Source organism: Semicossyphus pulcher, unplaced genomic scaffold, assembly GCF_022749685.1.
Source record: "Semicossyphus pulcher isolate SPU_LCO1_2020_fin unplaced genomic scaffold, fSemPul1.0.p SCAF_21, whole genome shotgun sequence".
Taxonomy (NCBI): Eukaryota; Metazoa; Chordata; class Actinopteri; order Labriformes; family Labridae; genus Semicossyphus; species Semicossyphus pulcher.
Window position 1 is genome coordinate 264,723 of NW_027211695.1, and position 23,371 is coordinate 288,093.

General features: G+C 44.5%; 1 protein-coding gene across 2 annotated transcripts in view; it reads left to right on the plus strand.

Annotated features, from left to right (window-relative positions):
* lrch4 (leucine-rich repeats and calponin homology (CH) domain containing 4) overlaps positions 1 to 23,371 on the plus strand; it is a 54,199-nt gene that overhangs the window by 7,276 nt on the left and 23,552 nt on the right. For both annotated transcript variants that reach the window (XM_069672079.1, XM_069672078.1), the window contains exons 2-3: positions 22,101 to 22,245; positions 23,174 to 23,303. In XM_069672079.1, the coding sequence (XP_069528180.1) occupies positions 22,101 to 22,245; positions 23,174 to 23,303 (275 nt within the window). The remainder of the gene's footprint in view (positions 1 to 22,100; positions 22,246 to 23,173; positions 23,304 to 23,371) is intronic.

Genomic DNA, 23,371 nt, shown 5'->3' on the forward strand with positions numbered 1-23,371 from the left:
CCTCCAAGCAATAAACTAGATACTGAGTTTATTAAAAAGGATATTTGGAACAACAGAAGCTCACGTAACAGTTTGAGTTTGTTTGGTAGCAGCAGCAATGAAAACGTTGCATGGGCACAGAGTTAATAAATTGACCTGCAGGCTCATATGACCTCTGGGGATGTGAGACAAGAGCTTGTTGTTGGGAACAGGAAGGACACACACATATGCACACGCACACACTCTCCATACCACAGCTGAGCAGCTGACTGGAGAAATACTGAATGAGGAAAGGGTGTGTGTGTGTGTGTGTGTGTGTGTGTGTGTGTGTGTGTGTGTGTGTGTGTGTGTGTGTGTGTGTGTGTGTGTGTGTGTGTGTGTGTGTGTGTGTGTGTGTGTGTGTGTGTGTGTGTGTGTGTGTGTGTGTGTGTGAGACACGCCATGCTCCTGTAAAGTGGATTATAAGGAGGGTTAAGGACCTGATGTTGGACACCATTGGGTGTTTGTGGATTGGCTTCATTATTTCCCACTAATCTACAAACCCACAGAAAAGCATGTGTCATTGTCTGTGGTGATTTAAAGTCACTTTAACCTTTGGTCTGATTGTAAAGGCCGTGACAGCAGCTCTGCAATTGTCATTATCCAGACAGTTTGAAAAACAGAGTGACCCTGTGTTTGCAGTCAAACCCTACTTTCTCATTCATTTCCTCTTCTTGCTTTTAAGGCACAAATACATAGAAAAAGACGAGCTGTTGTTGAGGACTGCTTCTGCTTAGCTACAGATTAATCTGCCAATTATTCTAATCAATAATTAAGTAATTTTTGCTCCTTTTAAATGTCCCAAAAAGTGAAAATTGGATATTCTTTATTTACTGACATTTTTGCGTGGACAATGTTAAATCTTTCCTCAAAATAGTTGGCAATATTTTACTTTTGATCAGCCTAATCAACTAATCGTTGCAGCAAAGAGACTCAACCAAAAGGGGCTCTTAAAGGAGCAGTCCGCCCCCGGAAAAAGGGAAAAACTGTCAGTCACAGCTGGTGTTCTCTGTAATCGATAGAAGCAATAATATCTGAAATTGGCGCCATAGCTGTGGAGAAAGTTGTACAAACAGCTCGTGGTTTCGCCCATTCAACATTCCTACAACACCCAGCATACATTGCGCCCCTCCCTCTGAAAGGAACGGCCCAGCGAGAGACGCTGAAGTGAAATACTACCATTTCTCTGCAGGCGACGGCTCAGAGCGGGACAGAGTCTGAAACACGATGAGAATATACCGGTGGATCTTCAGCTCTGCAGTCGACATTTCAAACCCGACGATTCTGAACGAGACGACATCGGAGGCGGCGTCCGAGATTGAGGAAGTGTAGTTCAGCGAGCTCCCTGGCCGCGTCATCTGGCGGAGGTGTTCCAGGGCCTGTTGAAGAAGCAGATAGCGCCCTCCAAAGGCACAGAGCCAAAGTGCATTTTTTCCTACCATACTGACATTAGCTCCTCATGATAGCATGATAGCACTGAGGCTGAAAATCAGCAAACCGGCCCTTTGAAAACTTGGTAGCTTACTGTTTTGTAAAGGATGACGACTGTGGTTAGCGTTGTTTCACCAGTTTAATACGGTTTAATTTGTAGATCAGCATCCTAGCATAAACAGCCCTGCCTCCAGCTCTGTGTGTTGTGGCTGTAAGAGTTTAATCAGGTGCAAAGAAACCAAAATGTGCTGCAGAACACGGCTAACGGACAGATGTGACATCTCTTAGAATAGATGCATACCACCAAGGGACGTGCTATCGTCTCAGATCCTTATTACCAGAGCACCTGCAACAGATGCTAACGAATAGCTCGTGACTCAATCAGGTTTGTGCAGGCGATGGCGGTTATTATGCTCGCAATTTGATGTTGCTGTTTTGAGGCTAAGTTGACTTACCTTCCATCTGTGTTAGGGCAACTTGTTTGCTGAAACTGGGATGGTAGACTTTAGCTTTTCTTGGCATGTTGTTGCAGTTGGAGTGACTTTTGTGTGACTTTATCACGTGCAATAATGAGATATTTATCCATGCTAGCTAGCTCTCTGACACTAGGGATGGAGAGAAAGATCTGTTTTTGGTCCAGACGAGGGATGCAGGAGATTATCGGCATGTTATTGGTATCTGCAGATGATGGCTTGAAAATGACATGCCGATATTCAAACACTTTAAGTCTGCCTAAATGCTCGATGATTTCCTAAACAGCTCGACGTAGTGCCACGACATTAACTCGGCGCGAGTGTGTGCTTGCACTGCATGCACCACGCCTCCTCTGTCAAACGTGAAGAAGGACGCAAGAGTCTTTCAAAGTTTCTGAAACGGACAGCATGGTTGATTTCATTTTGTGCAACAGGTGAAATGTGCCCTAGTTGTGGCTGCTGTCAGGATGCTCTCGGGGAGAGCATCATCCAAGCCGTCTAAGTTGTATGAATGTTATAGTTTTATTTGAAAGAAAATGTTACATACAAATAAAAACGACATTTTGTACATCACCTCAGTTTAAGTAGTTTTCTTATGTTGCTCAGTGAATGTGCACATTTTAAAAAGCACTGTATCATGTTATTTCTACTTCTGCCAGTGGGCCCCGACAATAAGAGCAGGCATGATATCAACTCCACTACAGGGGAGACGTGATGCTCTCTGGTGGAAAAAAACGTGCCTAATATATCGGTATCGAAATCGGCACAAAGGGTTGGAAAATATCGGCATATCTAGTCCAGACGTGTGGCAGACATTTGATTGATTGTTATGAGATTTGGCACAGAGACCCATCCTCACTCTTGCACTACAGACGCTGGGTTCAGAGGTTACCATTGAAGCTTATCAGCCCGTGCTCTTGGTTTGATTGCAGGCTACTTTATTTAATAACCTGCCTGACAAAAAAGAATGATCCTAGTTTCATTTCCCGAGCTTGTGTGGCAGTGAACGTTACATGCATTCAATATGAAATCAGTTTATCTGATGCATGTCGAGTATAAGTGTGAACAGTATGTACGTCTGTACATGAACAATTGATAGTCTGTCTGTAACCTAGCTCAGCTGGGAGTCTGATGATGACAGATCCTTCTGTATCACAGGCCATCAGTACATTTAGTTGTTGGACATAAGTTTATATAAAGGTCACATTTTCAGCTCTATTTGTCGTCCATATTTTGCAGTGTAACGTTCTGATGGTCAGTGTGAGAACTGATCAGCAGTCAGATAACTTTAATCTGAAAACCTGCAGGAATTCTTGTGGTGGTTGCAGCCACGGCAGCAGTGACAATCGGAGAGTCTCTTCATAAATGGTTGATGATGAACAAACACAAACTCATCTCTGTGTGAAGTTACAGTCAGGCTGAGCTCGTCTGGAGCTTTAATCTGCAGGGTCACACAAACATCAGCTCCATGAAAAACTTTTAAAGTGATGTTATCCTAAATGAGGAGGCGGTGAGTAACGTCAGTGTCGTGTCTGCAGGTGTAAAGAGTGAGACAGTAAATAAACAGCCTGCCCTCTTTAACCAGTGGCCTCGTTTTAACTGTGTTACTGAAAAGCTCTCCGACTAAGCTGCTAGGTGTGTGTGTGTGTGTGTGTGTGTGTGTGTGTGTGTGTGTGTGTGTGTGTGTGTGTGTGTGTGTGTGTGTGTGTGTGTGTGTGTGTGTGTGTGTGTGTGTGTGTGTGTGTGTGTGTGTGTGTGTGTGTGTGAGAGACAGTTCAACATATGGCTGCGGCCTTCTCCGTCAGTTGTTTACATCTGTTCTGTGTCATTAAATGAGACCGTGTGCATGCATGTCGGTGCAGTGTGTGTGTTGGTGTGTGACTGACTGAGTGAGTGAGTTCACCCCCCCGTGTTTTATGTCCTCTGTGCAGCGGATGTGGGCTGCCTGTTCACTTCTGCTTTGTCTGTCTTCGTCTCTAACTCTTCGCCTCTTTGACGGCCCCGCTCTTTCTGTCAGCCAGCGTGTTTCCGTACCACCAGCAGGACGTTTTTTAACGACTTTTTGTTTAAATGTCATCGGAAGTAAAACACCAGACACGGCCTCAAAGAAGAGATTCAAACGAAACCAGGGACCCTTTCATGATCTGATAAACGCTGCACAAGCTTCTCTTCATGCATGTTTGCATTAACAGCAACCAGAAGTCGGATATGGTGGCTCAATCTATTTGTGATGCTTTTATTTCCAGTATCTTTAGTGTCATGACTGAATGTTTGTCTCTGAGTGTCTGTCTGAAAGCTGCTGCTGTGTGTTCTCTCTCAGAGCACAGCAGCTGGTGGGGAGGGGGATTCCCTGCTCAGTCCCAGGGGAGGTAACCAGAGAGACGGCACAGACAGAGAGGCTGTAGGACAACACGACAGTCTGCCTGCCCACATGTACTGTGCCATACGTGGCCCACTGTGGAGTCTGGAGGTTGGATAGTCGAGTGAGACAGCCAAACATACAAATGAGCTGTATGTTGCAAACTTGCTGAAATTGCATCACATGTGACGCAGAGTGAGATTGCATTCTCGGGCACTCTTCTAAATAAGGAAGTAAATGTTTCGAGCCTTAATGGTATTGTTCTTTATTTAACTGCATTACAGAGCAATTCCTTTCTCTTTAAACCTGGGCCATTTTTCTTCTACATATTTTGGGGTCTTCGTAGCCAAAGAGTTTTGGAGTTGCTCCATTAGATTGCTTCGTTCAGCAGACACAAAGCAGGTTGTAATGGCTGCAGCACGGTTCTGTGGGGCAAAATACGTCCACTTAATGTGCTTGTTTTTCCACTGACAGGCTCAGAAGTGTCTGACAAGCTTACAGAAAGGATCCCTACAGAGATAGACCTTTTTGTTACAGAGGAAGAGGCTTTTTTACAGACCAGAAACAGCTGTAACATCATTCTCTTAAAGCTACCAGACTCCATTGGCAAAAACAGTGATTGTACCTCAAAGAACACATGATTTGCAAGTCGACCACTGCCTTGATCGGTTAGTTTGTTTGTGACTTACACAAATATTCTGTTGGATCTAAACCAACCATCTAAAACCTGTAAGTCACAAAATAACGCAGATAAACTAACAGATTGAGGCAGCGGTAGACCAGCAACTCCTCTTTTCTGCAAGGTAAAGTTACTGTTTTTTAAATGGAGTTTGGTGGCCTTCAAAAGAGTGATGTAATGGATGTTTCTGGTTAAAAAAAAGGGTTCCTAATTAAAACAGAAATTTGTAGTTTTATTTATACAAAATCATTTTCTAAAGAAGTTGCGGTTCGTAGCAGGTAAAAACAACAATGTGAATATTTATTTTTAGCGTGGCTCGTTTATTTGCTTCATTGGCTTTTTGACAGCATTCGAGGCGATGCAGAAGTTATATCAGACACTGGGTCTCTACCGTCCGTACTTCCTTTATCTGTCGTAGCTGCCGTCTCCTGCAGGCGCAGCAGGCAGCCATTAGTTAATGGTCCTCAGTGCTGAGTCCTCCTGGCTCTGTGTTTGTCCTGCAACACAATGTAACTCTATAAGAGTGTGTGTAAATAATCTAATGGCGTGGAGGGGACTGCTTGGTGAATAATGAAGGCAGAGGCCCTGGTTGCCTTATGTAACCCAGCAGATCCATTAACTCCCACAGTGTTTGGTGTCCAGATGGCTGATTCAGTGAGGAAAGTCTGTACACGATGTGGAAGGCATGGGGCCGAGGAGGGGTGAGGGTAGTTCTGTGTAGCTCTGTATGCATATTCATGATTACTGTAGAAGTACTGCAGGATTTCTACATCACATGTTGCAGGATGTGATTTCATGAGAATACCACATTAAGGAAGTCCAGAGATCATTTTAATGAACTGAAAGAGTCACGTACACAAGGCGAAGTTTTATTTACCCATGACAGCAGTCTGGCTTAAAGGGTTCAATGAGAGATGAAAGCACGTTATTATCTTACATTAGGATTTGGAACTTGCTGTAGTTGTTGGGTCGTGGGTTTCCTCTGCCACCCATCAAAAACTACTTTTCTTTTACTCTTGTGTAATGTTTTTTTTTAATAGTTTTTCCTTTGGTCACACAGTGTTTTGATTGGCCCATTCCACTCAGTGTTATCCTTTACCTGTACTTTCTTCAGTTTATCCAAACAAGAGAATAAAACTTAATTCTCTCTGAGTGATCATAAAGTTCTCATTTCTGCTCCAGTAATTCTGTACAATAATAACCTCGCCTCGCCTTGACCTCTACTTAATTAAAATAATTATTTTAATAGCTGCCGTGTGTGCGTGTGTGCGTGTGTGTGTGTGTGCCTGTGCCTGTGCCTGTGTGTGTGCCTGTGCCTGTGCGTGTGCCTGTGCGTGTGCGTGTGCGGTGTGTGTGGACACATGTGTTTGTGAGATGTGTGCTGACGTCTGTTCTTCATCAGAGGGACATCTGGACGGCTAATTAACACCAAAGACATGATGTACATCTGAGTGTTTGTTCTCTAACCTTCAAACAACCTTTGCTAACCTCACAGATCATCTGTGGCTCTGACCAAAGTGTAATTATCCTTAATCTAATCTGAAGTCTAATTACAGCCTCCAGGTTTGATGATGCTGCTGGAGCTGCATGAATACTTTGTGTTTCTCTGTAACGGTTTGACACTCCTGCAGCGTGCATGCCGTTGCGATGACGACTGCTTTGACACTTCTGCTGTTTGCTTCGTCTGTTGCAATTAGAGTTGGAGAAGTTTCACATATAGGCAAAATTAAGATGCAATTATTCCCGACAGCTCAGTTATATTTAGCTTGTGCTATTATTTTTTACACTGCGTGAAGGAGGAGACATTCCTGTTAAATCTCTCTCCTTGAAGGCCTCGTTTCCTGTGAACTTGTTGTCGACGGGAGATGCGAGTGTGCTCGTAGTGTAGTTCCCTTTTTTTTTTGCATGACCACACTGAGCTTTGCATATGAGAGCTAAAGCAAGAACCCTGCACTGTGTGGGAGGGAAACGAGTGAGAGGAAGAGGAAGGGTGAAAGATGGAAGGCTAGAGGAGAGGAGTTGGTGTAGGAGGAAGGAGGCACACTGAGGGGAGTGCAAGTAAATCTGGTCTGACTTGATTTTGCCGAGCGTAATATTGCAGAAAAGGCGAGTTATTTCTTGTTATTTGTGATGAAATGTGGAACACCCCCTTCTTTACTCAGCTCACCTGCCAGGAGAAGAAAACACATCCGCCTCTGTAGCCTGTTACCTTAGATACGTCAGAGACGTTGCGAACATAGGTGTCATCAAAGACATAATAATAATAACATACATGATACACTGGACGATACTTTGCGTGATGCATTAAATGGGGATTCTGGTATTTGTAAATGGGCCCTATTGATACATACTGGGGGGTCTAAATGTCTAATTGGTGCAAAGTGTTTTGGACTCTCTTCAGCCTGCTGCAGTCGGGTGTATCATCTTCCTCTGTAACAAAAAGGTCTATCTCTGTAGGGATCCTTTCTGTCATGTTGTCACACACTTAGAATAACAATCTGAGCCTGTCAGTGGAAACAACAAGAACTTTTAGTGGACGACCTTTGACCCATCAAGGATTATGTTGCAGCCATTACAGCCTGTCTCACTGCTGCAGGATGAACACGTCTACTGGAGCGACTCCAAAACGTTTTGCACCTAGACCCAAATATATGTATATTATATATATATTTAAACGCCCAGGTTTAGAAATACAAGAACTCCCCTTTAAAGGAACACCCTGGCATCTCTGGAAATCAGTTGTATTTGCCGTCACATCCACAGATAACAGGGCTTAGACGTGGTTTGCTAAGCTGAGCACAAAGTCTGGAAAGATTAGAAGACAACAACTTTATTTACAGGTTATATCTTGTTATCCAGCTTAGTCACCTGAGTTTTGGTTAGTCATAACAGTCTGTGGAGGCCTGGCAACCATACGAGGCTCCTGAGATGCTGCACAAAACAGTACATAAACACAAACATGCTAACAGAGCTGTGGTGTTCAGCTTCAGTCCTCCTCTCGATATAACTAACACTGTAATAGGAATCAACGCCGCCACATCCTGTCTTACAGCACACACAGAGGTGTGTTGCCATTGGTAACGTTGTGAAATAAACCCAAACAGCATCAGCTTGAAACCTCATGTAGCTTTTAGAACCATAAAAGTAAAGGTAAGGTGTGGCTGCTGAATACAACACACTGACGACAGGACATGCTCCACGTCTTTTACCTGCAGCTTTACATTTGTTACACTTTCCTTTCTCAGGTCGTCAAAGCTCGATATCACGTTCTTTACGCCTGGAGTGGATAATGTGTTCGGCCCTTTGTGTATGCAAGCGTTCATGTTCAGATTTCTGCATAAAAGAGAAGAATCTGCAGGCGCACGACTGGATCTTAGTACGGGAAGCGATCTGGTTTCTGTTTGTAGTCCCAGCAGTATTGACCAATCGTATATCAGCAGTGTATGCAGGAAAAACAGCAGGAGGAACAACATCCCAGGTCCCACAGAGTGGTAAAGCCGTTGAGCATTTAGATTTCCCGACTTCCTTGAATGCATCATAAACGATGGCTCCGCCCTTCGTCTCATGTCACAGTAGTGTTCTGCTCCTCTTGAGGACAGACCTGACAAAGCTTCATGTTGAATCTGTTTCTGTTTGGGCTTCATCCCGCTGCAGTCAGCCAGAGTGCAGCCTCTGTGTAACTTCCTGTTTACAGTGAGACTGAGACTCAGCACAGACAGATGAACGGGCGCTCATCCGGGGGATGGGACGAACCGAGAGAGGACAGCGTTTATTTAGCAGACACATCTGGAGGGAGAGTTAACCTTTGACCTGAACACACGGTCGCTGCTCGAGCTGCTGACTGGACTGTGAACGATGCAGCGCACGGAGGAGGACGTCTGCACTGAAGGTGGTTTATGGCTAAACGCTGCCTGATGACTTCATGCTTCTGGTTCAGAGATTGGCTCCAGAACAATATTGATGTGTTGAATGATCCCTACCTGCTGTAGTTCTTGTGCTGTAGGTTTCTGTAGGATCAACAGCCTCTTGTTGTTGCAATGACTCTTTGCATACAGGCGATGTTAGGGCTGCACAGTGAGTCGCTCACATGAGCATTTGCAACAAACACATCGCAGAAATCTGAATTGATCGCTATGAATAGAATCATGATTTGATGTAAACGAGCCGTGCTTGCTCACAGAGCATGTGTGTGTGAGGAGTCTGTATGAAGGCCGTGCTTGCTCACAGAGCATGTGTGTGTGAGGAGTCTGTATGAAGGCCGTGCTTGCTCAGGTGAAGACCAGCAGCTCTCCGCTCCCCTCAGATGACCTGCTGTTAGCTTTGTGGTGAAAGAAACCTGTTGGATTCAGGATGGACATGTTGCACAGACAGGTGTGTAAAACATGCAGAACCGCAGGTACACATAGAAACTAAGAGTTATAACTCACATGCACTCTTTAATGTGTGTTCATATATCACAATATTGAACAACATAGAGTTTCCTTACATCCTGCAGGCCTCGTCTATTTAAGCAACATAAAGATGAATAAATCTCCATTTATTGATCCTTTATTTGCTGCCATCTTGACTGTACTGGTGAGAGGAGGGGCTGTAGAGGAGGGGCTGTAGAGGAGGGTTCATCTCTTCCTTGTTTAGGAAGGAAGCAGGAGGCAGGAAAGGTGCTCTTCTCCACCCTCCGACTGCTGCAGAGATCTGGCTTTGACTGACGGCACTTTTCTAGTTCTTCCAGTTTTCTACTTTTGATTTTACAACCTAATTTTACTGTCTGGTGAAGTCGTAGCACGCTCATCAGAATCGATTCCAGCAGCTGTTCCAGCAGTCGGGCAGAGATGGAGTGAGGAGAGTGGATCCAGAAGCTTCTGGTCACGTCAGATGGAAACCTTTCGTGTATTGACTTTGAGCTTCGATGCCTTTTGTTGCTAAAGCTTTAAAAATATATCATGCAAAATACAGAAGCACTTTGTACTCCATGTTCATCAGCAGCGTATTTATTTGGATAAAAACACACTTTAATGAATATTTCTGACGTTTTTAGTGTTTTGTTTTTAGTTGAAACCTCATAAAAACAATGAGACATCCTCTGGAGAGCACGACAGAACTCCTGCTTACAGAAAGCTCTGTCCCGGCTCCCCTCAGCCCTCTGCCTGTGACTCAGTCATTTGTGTTTAGCACAGGCAGCTCGAGGATTAAACCCAGTGAAGATCTGTCCTCTTTCTGTTGAGTCACTCCTCTCTGGCTCTTTGTTTTCTGGCCGTCATGTTTTTATCCTCTCTGGCTGCTCCTCACCTCCTTTGTCCCGGGTATTATCTTCCTGTTACTCACCCGCTCCTCCCCTCCTCCTGTACCTGTTTTATAATCCTCACCTCCCGTCACCAGAACGTGATACGAGTAGAGACTCATTCTGTGAGCTCAAACACGCCTCTCTGCACACAGGGAGGCCCAGAGTCCCTGTTTTCTTCTGTTTCAGAGTCTCACTGAGAGTGTGTGTGTGAGTGTGTGTGTTTGTGTGCGTGTCCGTGTGCGTGTGTAATCCACATCATCATTGCTTCAGGAACATCACAAAGCGTGTGAGATGACGTGGAAGTAAAGTTTATCCTTCCTCTGTCACGCCTCTTTTAAACATTTCTTTGCACATCAGATTTGAAGAGAAAAGCAGCAAAGATTCACTTTTTACCGTTTGTCTTTCATCAGCTGCTCTTTATTTTTCTTTCCTTCTTTCCTTTCTTATATTTTGTGGAACAGTACCGACTCTTACTGCCATCATCGTGCTCCTTAGATCTCAGCCACAGCCCTAAAGCAGGTGAGGCCGACATAAACCTGATATCCTCTCACCTGTGAGGCTGTTTCTGAGGAGAGACGTGTTAAAACAGTCCATGAAGTGACGGGAACAGCTTTCACACAAAGTCTAAAACGTTTGGAAGCATTTCAGAATGATGTGATGCTCAAGGCTTCCAAAGTCTGGAAACATTTAGTTTAGGTGCCCTGAAAGTGTTTTCAGACACTGCTTACGTCCCTGTTTTAGCCCACCAGCCTCACTATAGTGTCAGCTGGTTTCATTTATGTAAGATGATTTCTGTGGACTTATTGGACAGCTGAAGAGAGACGGGAAATGTGGGCAGACCGGGAGTCGAACCTGCGATCAGAGCGCCGAGGACTGTAGCCTCTGTGTACGGGGCGCCTGAACTAAAGCAGCCCAGTCGACTGTTTGTGAAGCAGTAATCTAAGTTGTTACTTGCATTTAACAAACCAGCTCTATGAATGATTCCTGATGGTCTATCCAGAGTCACACAGGATCTGGGACACAACCTGGCCCCACGTGTCATCTTCCTTCCCACGTGTGGGTCAGTTGGTCTCGGTCAGAGAGTCAGGATGTTTCAGGCTGCTCGATGTATGAAAAAAGTAACATTGTGATTTCTATTTATTTACAACAGGACATTATAGCCTACCAGATAAACAGTGTTTTATGTAAATGTATAATTAACAATCATTTTTTATCATTTGTGACTTTTAAGTTGTAACAAAACCAAACGTCTGTCCTTTAGCACGCTTGGCTCAGACTCAGAGAGTTCAGCCTTTGTATAATAAATCAAACACACTTAGTGTGCCATCATTTCTACAGTGTTCACATGTGTGTGTAACCAGCGTGATCAGCTCGGTGACGTTAACTTTAGACACAAAAGCTCACGTCTCTTACTTCCTGTCGGCACACACGACCTCACGCCGTGGCATTAATAATCAGCCAGTGTGTCAGGTGTATTTCATGGATCGAACCTGTCCCAAGTGTCGGCTCTCTCACTTCTTCGACATGCACTTGATAGAGTCTGTAATGCATCGTGCTGATTGGTTCTCTGTTCTGGGGTCCATTAGGGTTTTGGTTGTCACTGTGAAAGCATGTACACCTGATCAGTGCCAGGTAGCAGGGAGTCTCCACTGCTCACTTAGTGTGTACTCACAGCCCTGTTAGACCTCTGCCTCTGCCTTGCTCTGCTCTTTGAGCTTACAGATCGTGAGTTGCTATCAGGTTATGCATGGTGCGTTTCAGAAGGACCTTAAAGATCCACATCAGGACTGATCCAGGCTGATGGTAACGGGTCGTTACCTGCAAAACATGCATCAGATCACATGCAGATCTTAAGTGAACTGTTCTGTGTTCTGCGGCTCGGCCTGCTGCTGCAAAGCTGCTGTCCTCACAGCAGACACACAATATTCAGTGACTCAGATCAGGGCTAAAGGCATGCTCAGCGAGAGCAGCACGGAGGAGCGACAGGTGGATTCAGACGTCTGAGCCGCACAGATTTCTCAGCTCAAATCTGGATTATTTTCATGTTTAAACTTGCACCACATTCAGTCAGTGATGCAGTGTTTTTGCAGTTGATGCACCAAACCACACCCAATCACAAACCACAACTTGTTTAACCATAGCAACGAGTCGGATGATTTAAATGTTGGTTGTTAGGCTTCAGTCGGACAGAAAGCACGGACGTCTGCAGCTTCTAACAGCGCTGACGGTTTAGTGGAGCCGTCGTGAAAAGGTAATCAGATTTGCAAACAGATTAGTGTGTTCATTGCCTCTGACAGCTCCTGCAAACCTGCATGAAGCCTGATGATGAAGACTGTGACACCATGTTTTTAGAGCTCTTTAATCCACAAACCTTTGAAGCTGTTTGAACTCTGTGCTCCTCAGTTGTGACATGACGTGAGACTTTGGAGCAGCAGAGTAACGGCTGATTATGTCATTGTTCTGAGCAGGTTATGCAACTCGACGTGCAGCATGAGTTTCTCTCACTAAATCTACCACTGCTGCGAATGTTGGGGCTTTTCCTCGTGTGCTTAGAGACTTTAGAAAAGTCCTGCTGAGGTCCTGGAGGTCATTGGGTCAGCAGTGATGTAAGTGTCTGAAGTGGATCCATCACATCCTGACCTGTAATTAGACACAGTGCTGCGCGCTGACATGCCAATCCTCCTCGCTCTGCTGATCCTCGGACATCCTGCGTCAGTGTTTCAGGCGGTGCTCTCAGTTACGAGCCTGGAGAACCACAGAACCACTGATTCTGATTGGAGCTGAAATGATCTCGCTGTGAGATGGTGAGGAAACGTTTGTGTCTGATGATCAGTCACACAGAGGAAATAAACACGACAACAGCCGGTTAGTCTGCATGTTTTAGCCTGCGTGCTGGACTTAAAATATTTCCATCCAACTTCCTGTTACTGTTTTAAGTCAGTCATCACGTTTTAGATGCTGGTCATGTTTAAACACATCCTGTAACTGAACAATTAAATCTGGTCATCCGAAGTCTCTCGCAGCCCTCGGAGTCTACTGAAGATTCTTTACCATGTCATTCAATGGCTGTGTGTTTATGAGAGAGGAGACCTCCGCAGTAGAAAAACCTCTACAGCAACAAAACACTGAAGTAGGGATGCACGATATTATCGGCACGTTATCGGTATCTGCAGAGTATGGCTTCAAAATGATATATCGGCAGATAGCGAGGTTGTGCTCAGCATCGGTCATGCGAGGAGGGGCCACATGTCATTCATTCAACACTACAAATTGAATTGCCCATCTCGAGGATCTGCCAGTGGGCCGCTATGATAGTGGAGACTCGATGTTCTTGATTCTTGATGTTGAAAAAACCATGTAGCGAACATATCGGTATCGAAATCGGCAGAAAGGGTTGGAAAATATTGGTATAAAACATCGTGCATCCGGACGCTGAAGTAATCCTAAGCTAAAAACACGTCTCCGTGTGCGCCGCGACCTCCGGAGTCGATCGCGCCCATTCTGGTCGTGATTCCGCAGCACGCGCCGCGGTCCGATGAGTCACCGATGAAGAGCGTGTGATGATGTTTAAGGATGGATGACACAGGTGGTCAAACCTGCAGAGACTGCATGTTGATGCTTAACTCACATAATGGCTCAGGTGTTTTGACGTAGTTATATTTAGAAGAGGCAGAGTTCGCCGTGAGCTTGATCTGTGTCGATGCTGTCGGAGCACCGTCAGCTCTTCATGATGAAAAAGATGCAGCAGCTCCACCAATGAGGCACGAGCGTCCACAGACAGCAGGAGACGTCAGCTCCACTGCTGCGTGGGTTAAAACTTTTAAAGCCTGTTGAGTTTGTTGGCTTCACCACAATCAGTGATTTCATCGCAGGTGTTTTCTGTTAGCTGTCAGCGTGAGCTCATGTGGAGATCTAACCTGCGTGAGCTGAACATTTAGTGCTGAAAAACCGTCAAACTCCCACAAGACACTAGAAGACTTTTCAAAGTGTGACATCCTCTCGACTGTCTAACAGGGTCACTTTTCACAAGACGAGATTATTTCCCATCATGCTCCTGGTGGAGATTTAGTACTTCCTCCATTCTTCAAACTTTCACTGGTTCATCGGAGCTAACTGCCGCCGCGCTCACACTGTGTGCCGTCTCCATGTTTACGATCCACTCGTTTGCTGCTTCCTGTTTGCTGCTGGAGAGAGCGCTCCCAGTGGTTTATGACATTTGCATGATCCAAGTGTTAAAAACTCCCGATAATATCGAACATGTAGTGACGGGGGTTGCACCAGTTACTTTGATGTCGTCGGCAGCAGAGCTGAAAGTGTGCATTTTCCATCGAGCTAGTTTAGTGTCGTTCTGAGCTCAGTTTGTGTATTTAACCTCCGTCAACACGAACGCGTCGCTCTGAGGACCGAGATGCAGCTCACAGATACGTGCAGCAAACTCTGGATGGAGACGGTTTTATAATCACACTGAGCTGTTTCACTTCCAGCCTGACGTCATGCTCGTCTCTTATTATTATTCTAATTTAATAACAGTCTTATTCAAAGTGTTTGATAGTGTTACAGGTTACACCTACGTCACATTCATTTGAGTTAGACGCTCTGGCAGCAGGCGATGTGAACTGTTGGAGCCAGTCTGAGTTTTTGATCTCGATAACTTTCAACGACTTCAGAACAATCCACTGTTTTTATTACTGACACTATTTTTCATAAGGAGAGCAGTTACTGTATCCACACAGGAAGAGGAGCTCACTGTCATTAACCGTCTACAAAGAACCAACAGACTGACTCAGTGGGACATGCGGCCCAGCAGTCGCCTCTGAGAAGGTACCAGGTGGAGATAAATGTTCAGTCCATGGAGACGACAAGTCTGCAAACTTTATTTCAGTTTTGATAACAGAGGTTTGACCTTTGTGAACTTTGTTTTGTTTGTTTTGTGTACTTTGTGGCTTTGCTGACATCTTTAATAAACTACAACTACCAGCAGCCACATGTCACCAGCAGTCTGACAAAGTTAAACATTCAGCCCTTCAACTTTACCAACATCAGACACTGACTCAAAGTTAGCATCAAACTGAGACTTCAAATCAGGTTGTTTACCTGCATTTGGTGCATCATGGGTAATGTCAGTGTGTCTGTGGGAGCTGGGTGATAGGGTGTCTCTGTGCAGCGTCTCTGTTCTGGATGTCTGACGTGACGCACGGGGAGCAGCTCGTTCTTCCTCTCGGCCTTCACACACTCATCATGCTGCACTTTGTAACTCTGTAGTCGTGTTGCTTTGCGGTGCAGACGCAGGGGTCATGACCTCTCTGCTGATTATTGTTTCTTCTTCACATGACTTAAACCTGAAACACCTCCAAACCAGCGCTGACGAGCCGCTTCAGGGGACCAGCTCTTCGTCTTCTGTTCAGACGTTTGACTTTAGTTTCTCCGACCGTCTCTGTTGTTCACTCTTCCTCGCTAACCTGCTGCTGAGAGGTCGGCGCTCATCACATGACCTGCCAGCTCCCCCACAAGTGAAGCCCAAACCTCTCCATCGCCCCCTGGAGGAGGGGCTGTTAGTTTAGGGAGCGCTTGATTTGATGTGCAGCAGAGTTTTCTACAGGCGGAGCGTTTTAAAAATCAATATTAATTTATTTTATACTGTTTTTATTTCCTCATTGACCAACATTTCTTAACTCAAGGTCAAGTTACAGGATTTTTCCAGAACTTGAATGAACATCTTTCTGTTTTTATCACCGTGTCTCTCGTGAGCTAACGGTGGACGTTGCTTTAGGGTTCCTTTTGTCGAGCTATTTCCAAGGATAAGAATGAAACAATTCTTTTCTTTCCTGGAAATGTTTCATTGTTCAATGAAACACTTCATTTGGTTAGCAGTCACAGATTCACACTGTAACAGCGTACGTATTTGTATTTCCTGGTGCGCTGACGAACCTTTAACCACGGTTAGTTTGACTCTGACCAATCAGAGCAGGCCTTTGAAGTGTCTGCACAGAGCGGGGAAGCCAAATCATGAAGTCACTATGGGGCCAGCTGGTAACTGTCTGATGCTAAAAGGCCAGCTGTGAGTCAGCTAACCGGAAGGATCTCTCACTTTATGTCATGATGACATGCTCTCCCTCCTCCTCCTCCTCCTCCTCCTCCTCCTCCTCCTCCTCCTCCTCCTCCTCCTCCTCTCCGTGCAGCTCTGTGTAGCTGGCAGAGTTGGCTCTGGACCACAGATCAAGCCTGTTTAAAGCCAGCGTCCTGCTGTCTGAACCAGTGTGAGACTGGGCATTTTCTCTGCCCCATTCCACAGCACATGCTTTTCCCATGATGCTCCAGTGAGTCAGTCTGGGCTTTGTTTCAGCAGCTCGCAGGGCATTTGGGCAGAAATGTGTTATGGGAAAGAAAGAGAGCAGAGAAAGGCTGCCATGGAGTTTTCAGCTGTCAGGATATAAATGTGTTTATTCTTATTCTTTTGGTACTTAAAGGAGTTTTTATTAACCTGGCCCTTACTTATTTATTTTATATGTTTTGGGGTCTAAATGACTGTTAGGTTGTTTTCTATTTGCTCCATTACATTTCTTCAGCCTGTTAAACAGGCTGTAATGTCTGCAATGTAATCCTTGATGGGTCAAAGGTCGTCCACTAAAAGTTCTTGTTGTTTCCACTGACAGGCTCAGATTGTTATTCTAAGTGTGTGACAACATGACAGAAAGGATCCCTACAGAGATAGACCTTTTTGTTACAGAGGAAGATGATTGTTTTAACCACACACAGACGTTACATCGCTCTCTGCACACACACCAGACTCCATTCAGAAAAACACTGATTTAAGCTCACAGAGTACACATGTGAGTACCTGGCTCACACTGCTGCAACCGATTAGGTTTTTTGTGTCATTGTTTGTTACACAACATATTGAGTTGCATTCAAAGCAGCAACGTGTGTGTTTGCATTGTACAGAAGATTCTTTTATTTTGTAGTAAAATAAGTTCCAAACCGTGACTTCCTTTTTCAAATCCAACTAGAGCATGCAGATATCAATGTGGTTGTATTTTGTAGGCATGGATACAGAGACTAGACAACCTCTCCATCCCCCAGAGCACACACACACACACACACACACACACACACACACACACACACACTACTATTTCCACCCCCACCTATTGTTCACCCAGCTCCCCTGCAGCTATGGGACAGTGAAGACGGGGAGAGATCGGGCTTTTTAGAGCTACTGTACAGGATCCAGCCACTCTCTCATGTACTGTATACACAGAGCGTACACACACACACACACACACACACACTGAACCACACTGTGGTGTTTATTAAGGCCGTGTGAAATGGTCCTGGTCTGGTTTCTTTGTTCACTCTTTCATTAATGTAGAACACGGCTCAGCAGTGAGGTGCGTGTCCTTTCTGCTTTGTTAGACACACAGTTAGACCTCGTCTACATTCATCTGGTGCCGTCCTATTTCTTACTGTTTTTAGCAATTAGATACAAAGTGTTCTCTTTTTATTGGTTGTTAAATGGGTGAATATCTGTAGCTTGATCAGGGCAGAAACTCATGAGTATTTCCAATTTGGGGCATGACGTAAAGCAGAGATGCACGATATTATCGGCACGTTATCAGCATCGTCATTTTCCTGCCGATCTTTTCCGCCGATAAAACAACGCTTTAATTCTGCCTAAATGCTCGATGATTCCGTAAAAACCTAATAATGCTACGACATTAACTCAGCGCGAGTGTGCGCACTGCCTGCACAAAGTCATCATTTAGTCAAGACTGAACAGTCTCAGAAACTCGAGTTAAGAGCTGTGAAAGTTAAACAACTTTCACAGCTCTTAACTAGCTAACAGTTAGCTCATCAAACATCAAACACGCCGAACATACACTCACAGCCAAAGCCGACGCTAACAGAGAGAAACATAAACATCAGAGCAAACCAACTCACATCTTCATGGACACACACACGATGAAAAGAGTCCGTCAGCGATTACTGATGTCTCCGTAGTCGGTGCAGTGAACAAGTCCGGGCATGTCTCTCTCACTGCCGTGTCTCAGAGGGATGCTGCATTCAGGTGCGCTCAGAAACGTGAGTGATCAGACACGTGACCTTTTGTACAACGCCTCTTCTGTCAACATGTCTGCGGTATGGCAGTTTTTGGCCACGACAATAAGAGCAGGCATGAGGGGAAAAAACATGTGCCTATGTGTCGGTATCGAAATCGGCAAACCGTGTTGGAAAATATTGGCATATCGGCAAAAACTGTAATATCATGCTTTCTCTGCCTTTTAAATGTTAGAAACTCAAGAATTATACTTTAACTTTTCAGCTTTGAAGTGTGGAAAAGCAGAATTATTTTGTCATCTTTGTGCATGACTACAAAACAATAACAAATATATTAAATGCTGCATTACACATGTACTTCTGGGAAGTGCTATCTCCATAGCAGGAAGTTTTTTGGGAGGTGAAATGAGGAAACAGGAACAGGAAATAAACAGAAACAAAGAGCGCCTTTAATGCAAAATGAAGCTGAAACGGTGCCCTACATCCAGGAGAGTAAACAGAAAGAAGAAGATCAATATCTAAGCAATGAAGATGCATAACCAAAGTTTAATCAGTGTCCACTTGTCATAAAGCCTTCTGACTGCCGAGTCCCTAACCCAGCAGAAAGTCAAATTAAAATGCCCCCCCCTTGAATTCTTCAGTTCAAGCCTTCAAAATAAAAGCCCCCATTGAAGCCCGAACAAAGAGAGGAAGTGCCTGCTCCTCCTCCGGCCCTGCTGCTTCCAACACAATCAATAAAGAGCCATCGGGCTGTCTGCCATTGACAGACGTCTGTCTCACGCTGCTGCCAGAGAGCGCTCGTGGTGCTCATGGTGCCGCTTAAACCACCACAGCTCTGTAGACAATGCATCGATGCTTTATTGTGTCGGCTGCACTCGCATTCCTTTACCCCGAGATTGAAGTGACACAGACAGTGTGGAGAAGAGTTGATGAGAGGGTCAGTACTGAGCATGCTCAGTAAGAAGGGCATTCCAAAAATGGGAAGGAGGAGAAATATTTGAAAAGTAAAAGGAAAGAAAGGATGATATTTCTAATCAAGTAGACTCTCAACATTTTGGTGCCTTTAATTTTTATCCTCAATAAAATGTGTCGTTATGTGTGATGTATTCTGGAGGTTTAATTTTCACGGGGGCTTTGATTAAAACGTGCAAATGGCTCAAAAGCAACATGGCGTCTTCACAGCAGATGGAGTGTTGTTGGATCAGTAGGCGGCGGACAACAAGAAGCAGTCATTTTGTTTGCATGAATCTGTCGTTCACTTGATTATTTTTTTAACCCATAAAAATGTCAGAAGATAAACGGACAGCAGCCGCTTCCTAGAGCCCAGCGTTTGTCTTAAAGAGGGGCTATGATGCTGCCTCACATGGTAACACAGGTATACGATGTTAGTGTTCAGACTAAACGTGGGTGAAGCTTCACATCAGTAGGTTAAAGTATGTCGCAGTACTCCAGGCTGCTGTGAACGCCAGCTTTCACACGGTTTTTTCTACGTGCCTCAGCAGGCTTCAGAGAGCTGGCCAATCAGAAGAAAGCAGGCTTGTAGGGGCGGGGTTTCTTAAAGGGACAGAGCAGCTACTGTCTATGCTAAGCTACTCCCCAGGTATCACAGAGTGAAATATGAAGCTTGTAATAAGAATAATACCGCCTCTTTAAAAATGGGTCAAACTAAAAGTCCAAAACACAAAATATTAAAGTTACTGTGATAAACAGCAGAAAAACACTCGCATTGTTTAACATTATTTACGTAATATATTATTGTACTTTATACCTTTTCTTTGCAGTGAACATTAGGACGTGCACTCGTTTATCAAAGACATAGGTTGCTGCCATTCATGAATAACCCTCTTTTACCTAAACTGGAACAATGTCCTTGTTACAGATTGAAAACTTCACAAGTACAACAACTAATACTAATACTAATAATTTTTTAAATGTCAGATTTACGACGGCGTATTAGAGCCATTGTATAAAAACACACAGAGCCGAGAGGAAGAAAATTCCAAGATTAAAGTCGTAAATTTGCCAGAAAAAAAAGGCAAATTTGTGAGAAAGTAACTTTCACATTTACAAGATTAAAAAGTCACAAAAAAGTTTTTACCACAACCTGCTTATTGGGGGGGTCACGGCTCGTAAAGGTTCCTATAAACACAATTGTTCTAGTGTTTGTTTCTTGCTCATTTATGACTTTATTATGTCATAAATATGCCAGTTTGTTCTCAGAATATTGCTCTTCTCCTCCAGCTCCAGAATACGTCTTCATACAAACTTAAAACAAGACAAACTGTGGAAAGAAAACGTAAAAAATACTCCAAATGGGACTTATTTGGAGTAAGTAGTAAATAAAGCTGTGAGTTGTTCCTCGGAGCTGTAATCTGCTTTGAAACCATCCTAAGTCTTCGTTAGAATAAGAATGAACTGGTCTCCATGACTCTGTGAAGGTGGATGAGGATGGCCTACATACAGTAACTCTGGAAACAGAAGGCAGGAAGCAGCAGCTATTTTCAGCAGCTCCCCCAGTTTGGTCAGAAGTGGACGAGCCGTCCTTGCCCAGATTCTGTCACAGCAGTGTGGTTTGTTAATGTTAGGCTGGTGGTTCTTGAACGCAGCGTGGATTCTGTCATACGATAAATCATACAGTATAAAAGCAGAGTATGAGTTTGATGGATGGCGGAGGGGTTAGGATCTTTATTTGGGCTCAGAGACTAAAAAAAACTACAGAGAGCTTACATTATAAGCTGAGGGCAACTGTAAGAAAGAGACGCTATCAGGGGGCATCATGGGAAATGTAGGATGAAACGTCAGGATGTCTCTTCCTTTGCTGCTTCGATTTCGATGCCTGTAAGCTCTCGTGTTACTTTTTATGGCATATGGCCATGACTTGACGGTTGACAGGAAACAAGAAGGGAGTGAGAGGTGAATGACATGAAGCAGAAGTTTACAGCTGGGTTCATGTTGCAGATGCTGAACATGGAGATCTTTCTAGACCACAAGGGTGCTCCAAAACTAACTCTGGTATTTATGATCCTGTGTCTTAAAAATGCTATAATATATATAATAATGTGTCTGACTCCATTACAAAGAGGATCCCTACAGAGATATTAACGAGGAAGATGATTTTTGTAACCAGAAACAGACGTTACATCGCTCTCTTCAAAGCCACCAGACTCTATTCACAAAAGCAGCAATTCTACCTCACAGGGAGTTGCTGGTCTACCACTGAGTCCATCGATTTCTGTTTCTGTGTCATTATGAGTCATAAAAGTATCGTGTTGTACCTGAACTAACCATTTATAACCACAATTACACAAACAAACTAACAGATCAAGGCAGCAGTAGATCAGCAACTCCTGTAACCGTAGAGGTAAAATCACTGCTTTTGTCAATGGAGTCTGGTGGCTTTGAAGAGAGCGATGTAACACAGAGCATCTCACCTGAACAAAAAGGTCTCTCTGGGGGGATCCTGTCCTCATATTTGTTAGACACTTTTAATAACAATCTGAGACGTTCGGTGTCCAAACCTTTTTGTACTAATTCGTCATTTCAACCCCAAAATATTCACAACATACCGACAGGATTAATCATACATAAAAAAGAAACAAATCTTTCTATACATTCTATATGTCTAATAATTAGTTAAAAAAAATAAATGCAAGATGTTTAATTATCATTTCCTGGAGCTCCGTCCCTGCTGACTGTCTCCGACTTCAGTTGGCTCTTCTGAAGTCGTCCTTTCCTCTGTGTGTTCGCAGTGTGATCACTGTGATGGATCGGTCTGACGCTTGTTCGCTCTCTGTGTGTTTTCAGATCTGTCTAAGAACCGTCTGTGTGAGCTGCCGGAGGAGCTCTGTCAGTTCATCTCTCTGGAGACCCTGAGCCTGTACCACAATGGGATGCGTTCACTGTCCTCCAGCCTGGGCAACCTACAGGCCCTCACCTACCTCAACCTCAGGTAAGTCAACCCTCTACACACACTCCCCTTTCAGAACTATGTGACCTTCATTTTCAAAATAAGGCTGGTTGATTTATAAAAGCTATTTATCACCCGTCTTCACTGCAAACACACAAATCAGCTTAATGCTCAGAGAGGAGACTACAGAGGAGGAGAGGGTGCACAGAGTGCTGCCTCTGATGAGACACACACAGAAACACATTACAGCCAAGAACACCAGGATCTGTGGTAAATCTAACCAGCTCCTTTCAGCGTCTGAACCTGCCCAAACTCTGTCTCTGTTAAAGTAACATGTTGTGCAGTTTAACTTTAAGACAGTTTTGTTCGGGCACTAGAACTACTTGGTTAGATTTACGAAAACATCCTACTTGTGTTAAAAGATTAGAACCTCATTGATTCACACAGATGTTTGCTGCATGGACTCTCTGGCTCTTTTTACTACAGAGTAACACACACCTTGAACACCTTGAACAATAAAAAACAGCTCACACAGGTCTTGCAACAAATAAAGGTCACCATCTACAACAACACTGCAGCACAGAAGGATGCAAGGCCAGAATGAAATCGCAGAAAGAAACCAAATCTGAGATCAGCCTGCGTCTTTGCATCAACATCACACGTTACAGTTTGCATCATGACGCCTCTGAAGCTCAGCTGTTGTTTGAGAACTGCATCTGAACTCTTGTGTTTGTTGTTGCTCCAAATCTTTTCAAACCTTGTTGCAACAACAGAAGCCCCCCGACACTCCCCCCTCATCCACACTGCAGCTTTACTGCTGCTAGGAGACCCGAGCAGCCCTCCAGGTGGCTGCTAACACAGGCAGAGAGGGCTCGGAGCAAATATCCTGCATCACTAAAATTAACTGCACATTCTGTTGGCTCGCTGCAGAATGAAAATGTCTGTCATTACTTTGTTTGTGTGTCCACAGTCGGAATCTTCTGTCCAGCCTGCCCCCGTCGGTGTTTCAGCTCCCCCTCCTGCGAGTGCTCATCATCAGCAACAACAAGCTGTGCTCACTGCCCGCCTCCATCTTCTCCCTCACACACCTCCGACAGCTGGTACCATATCTACACTCCCACACACACACACCCACGCTGTCCTTCTGCGCTCTCAGTTTACACTATTT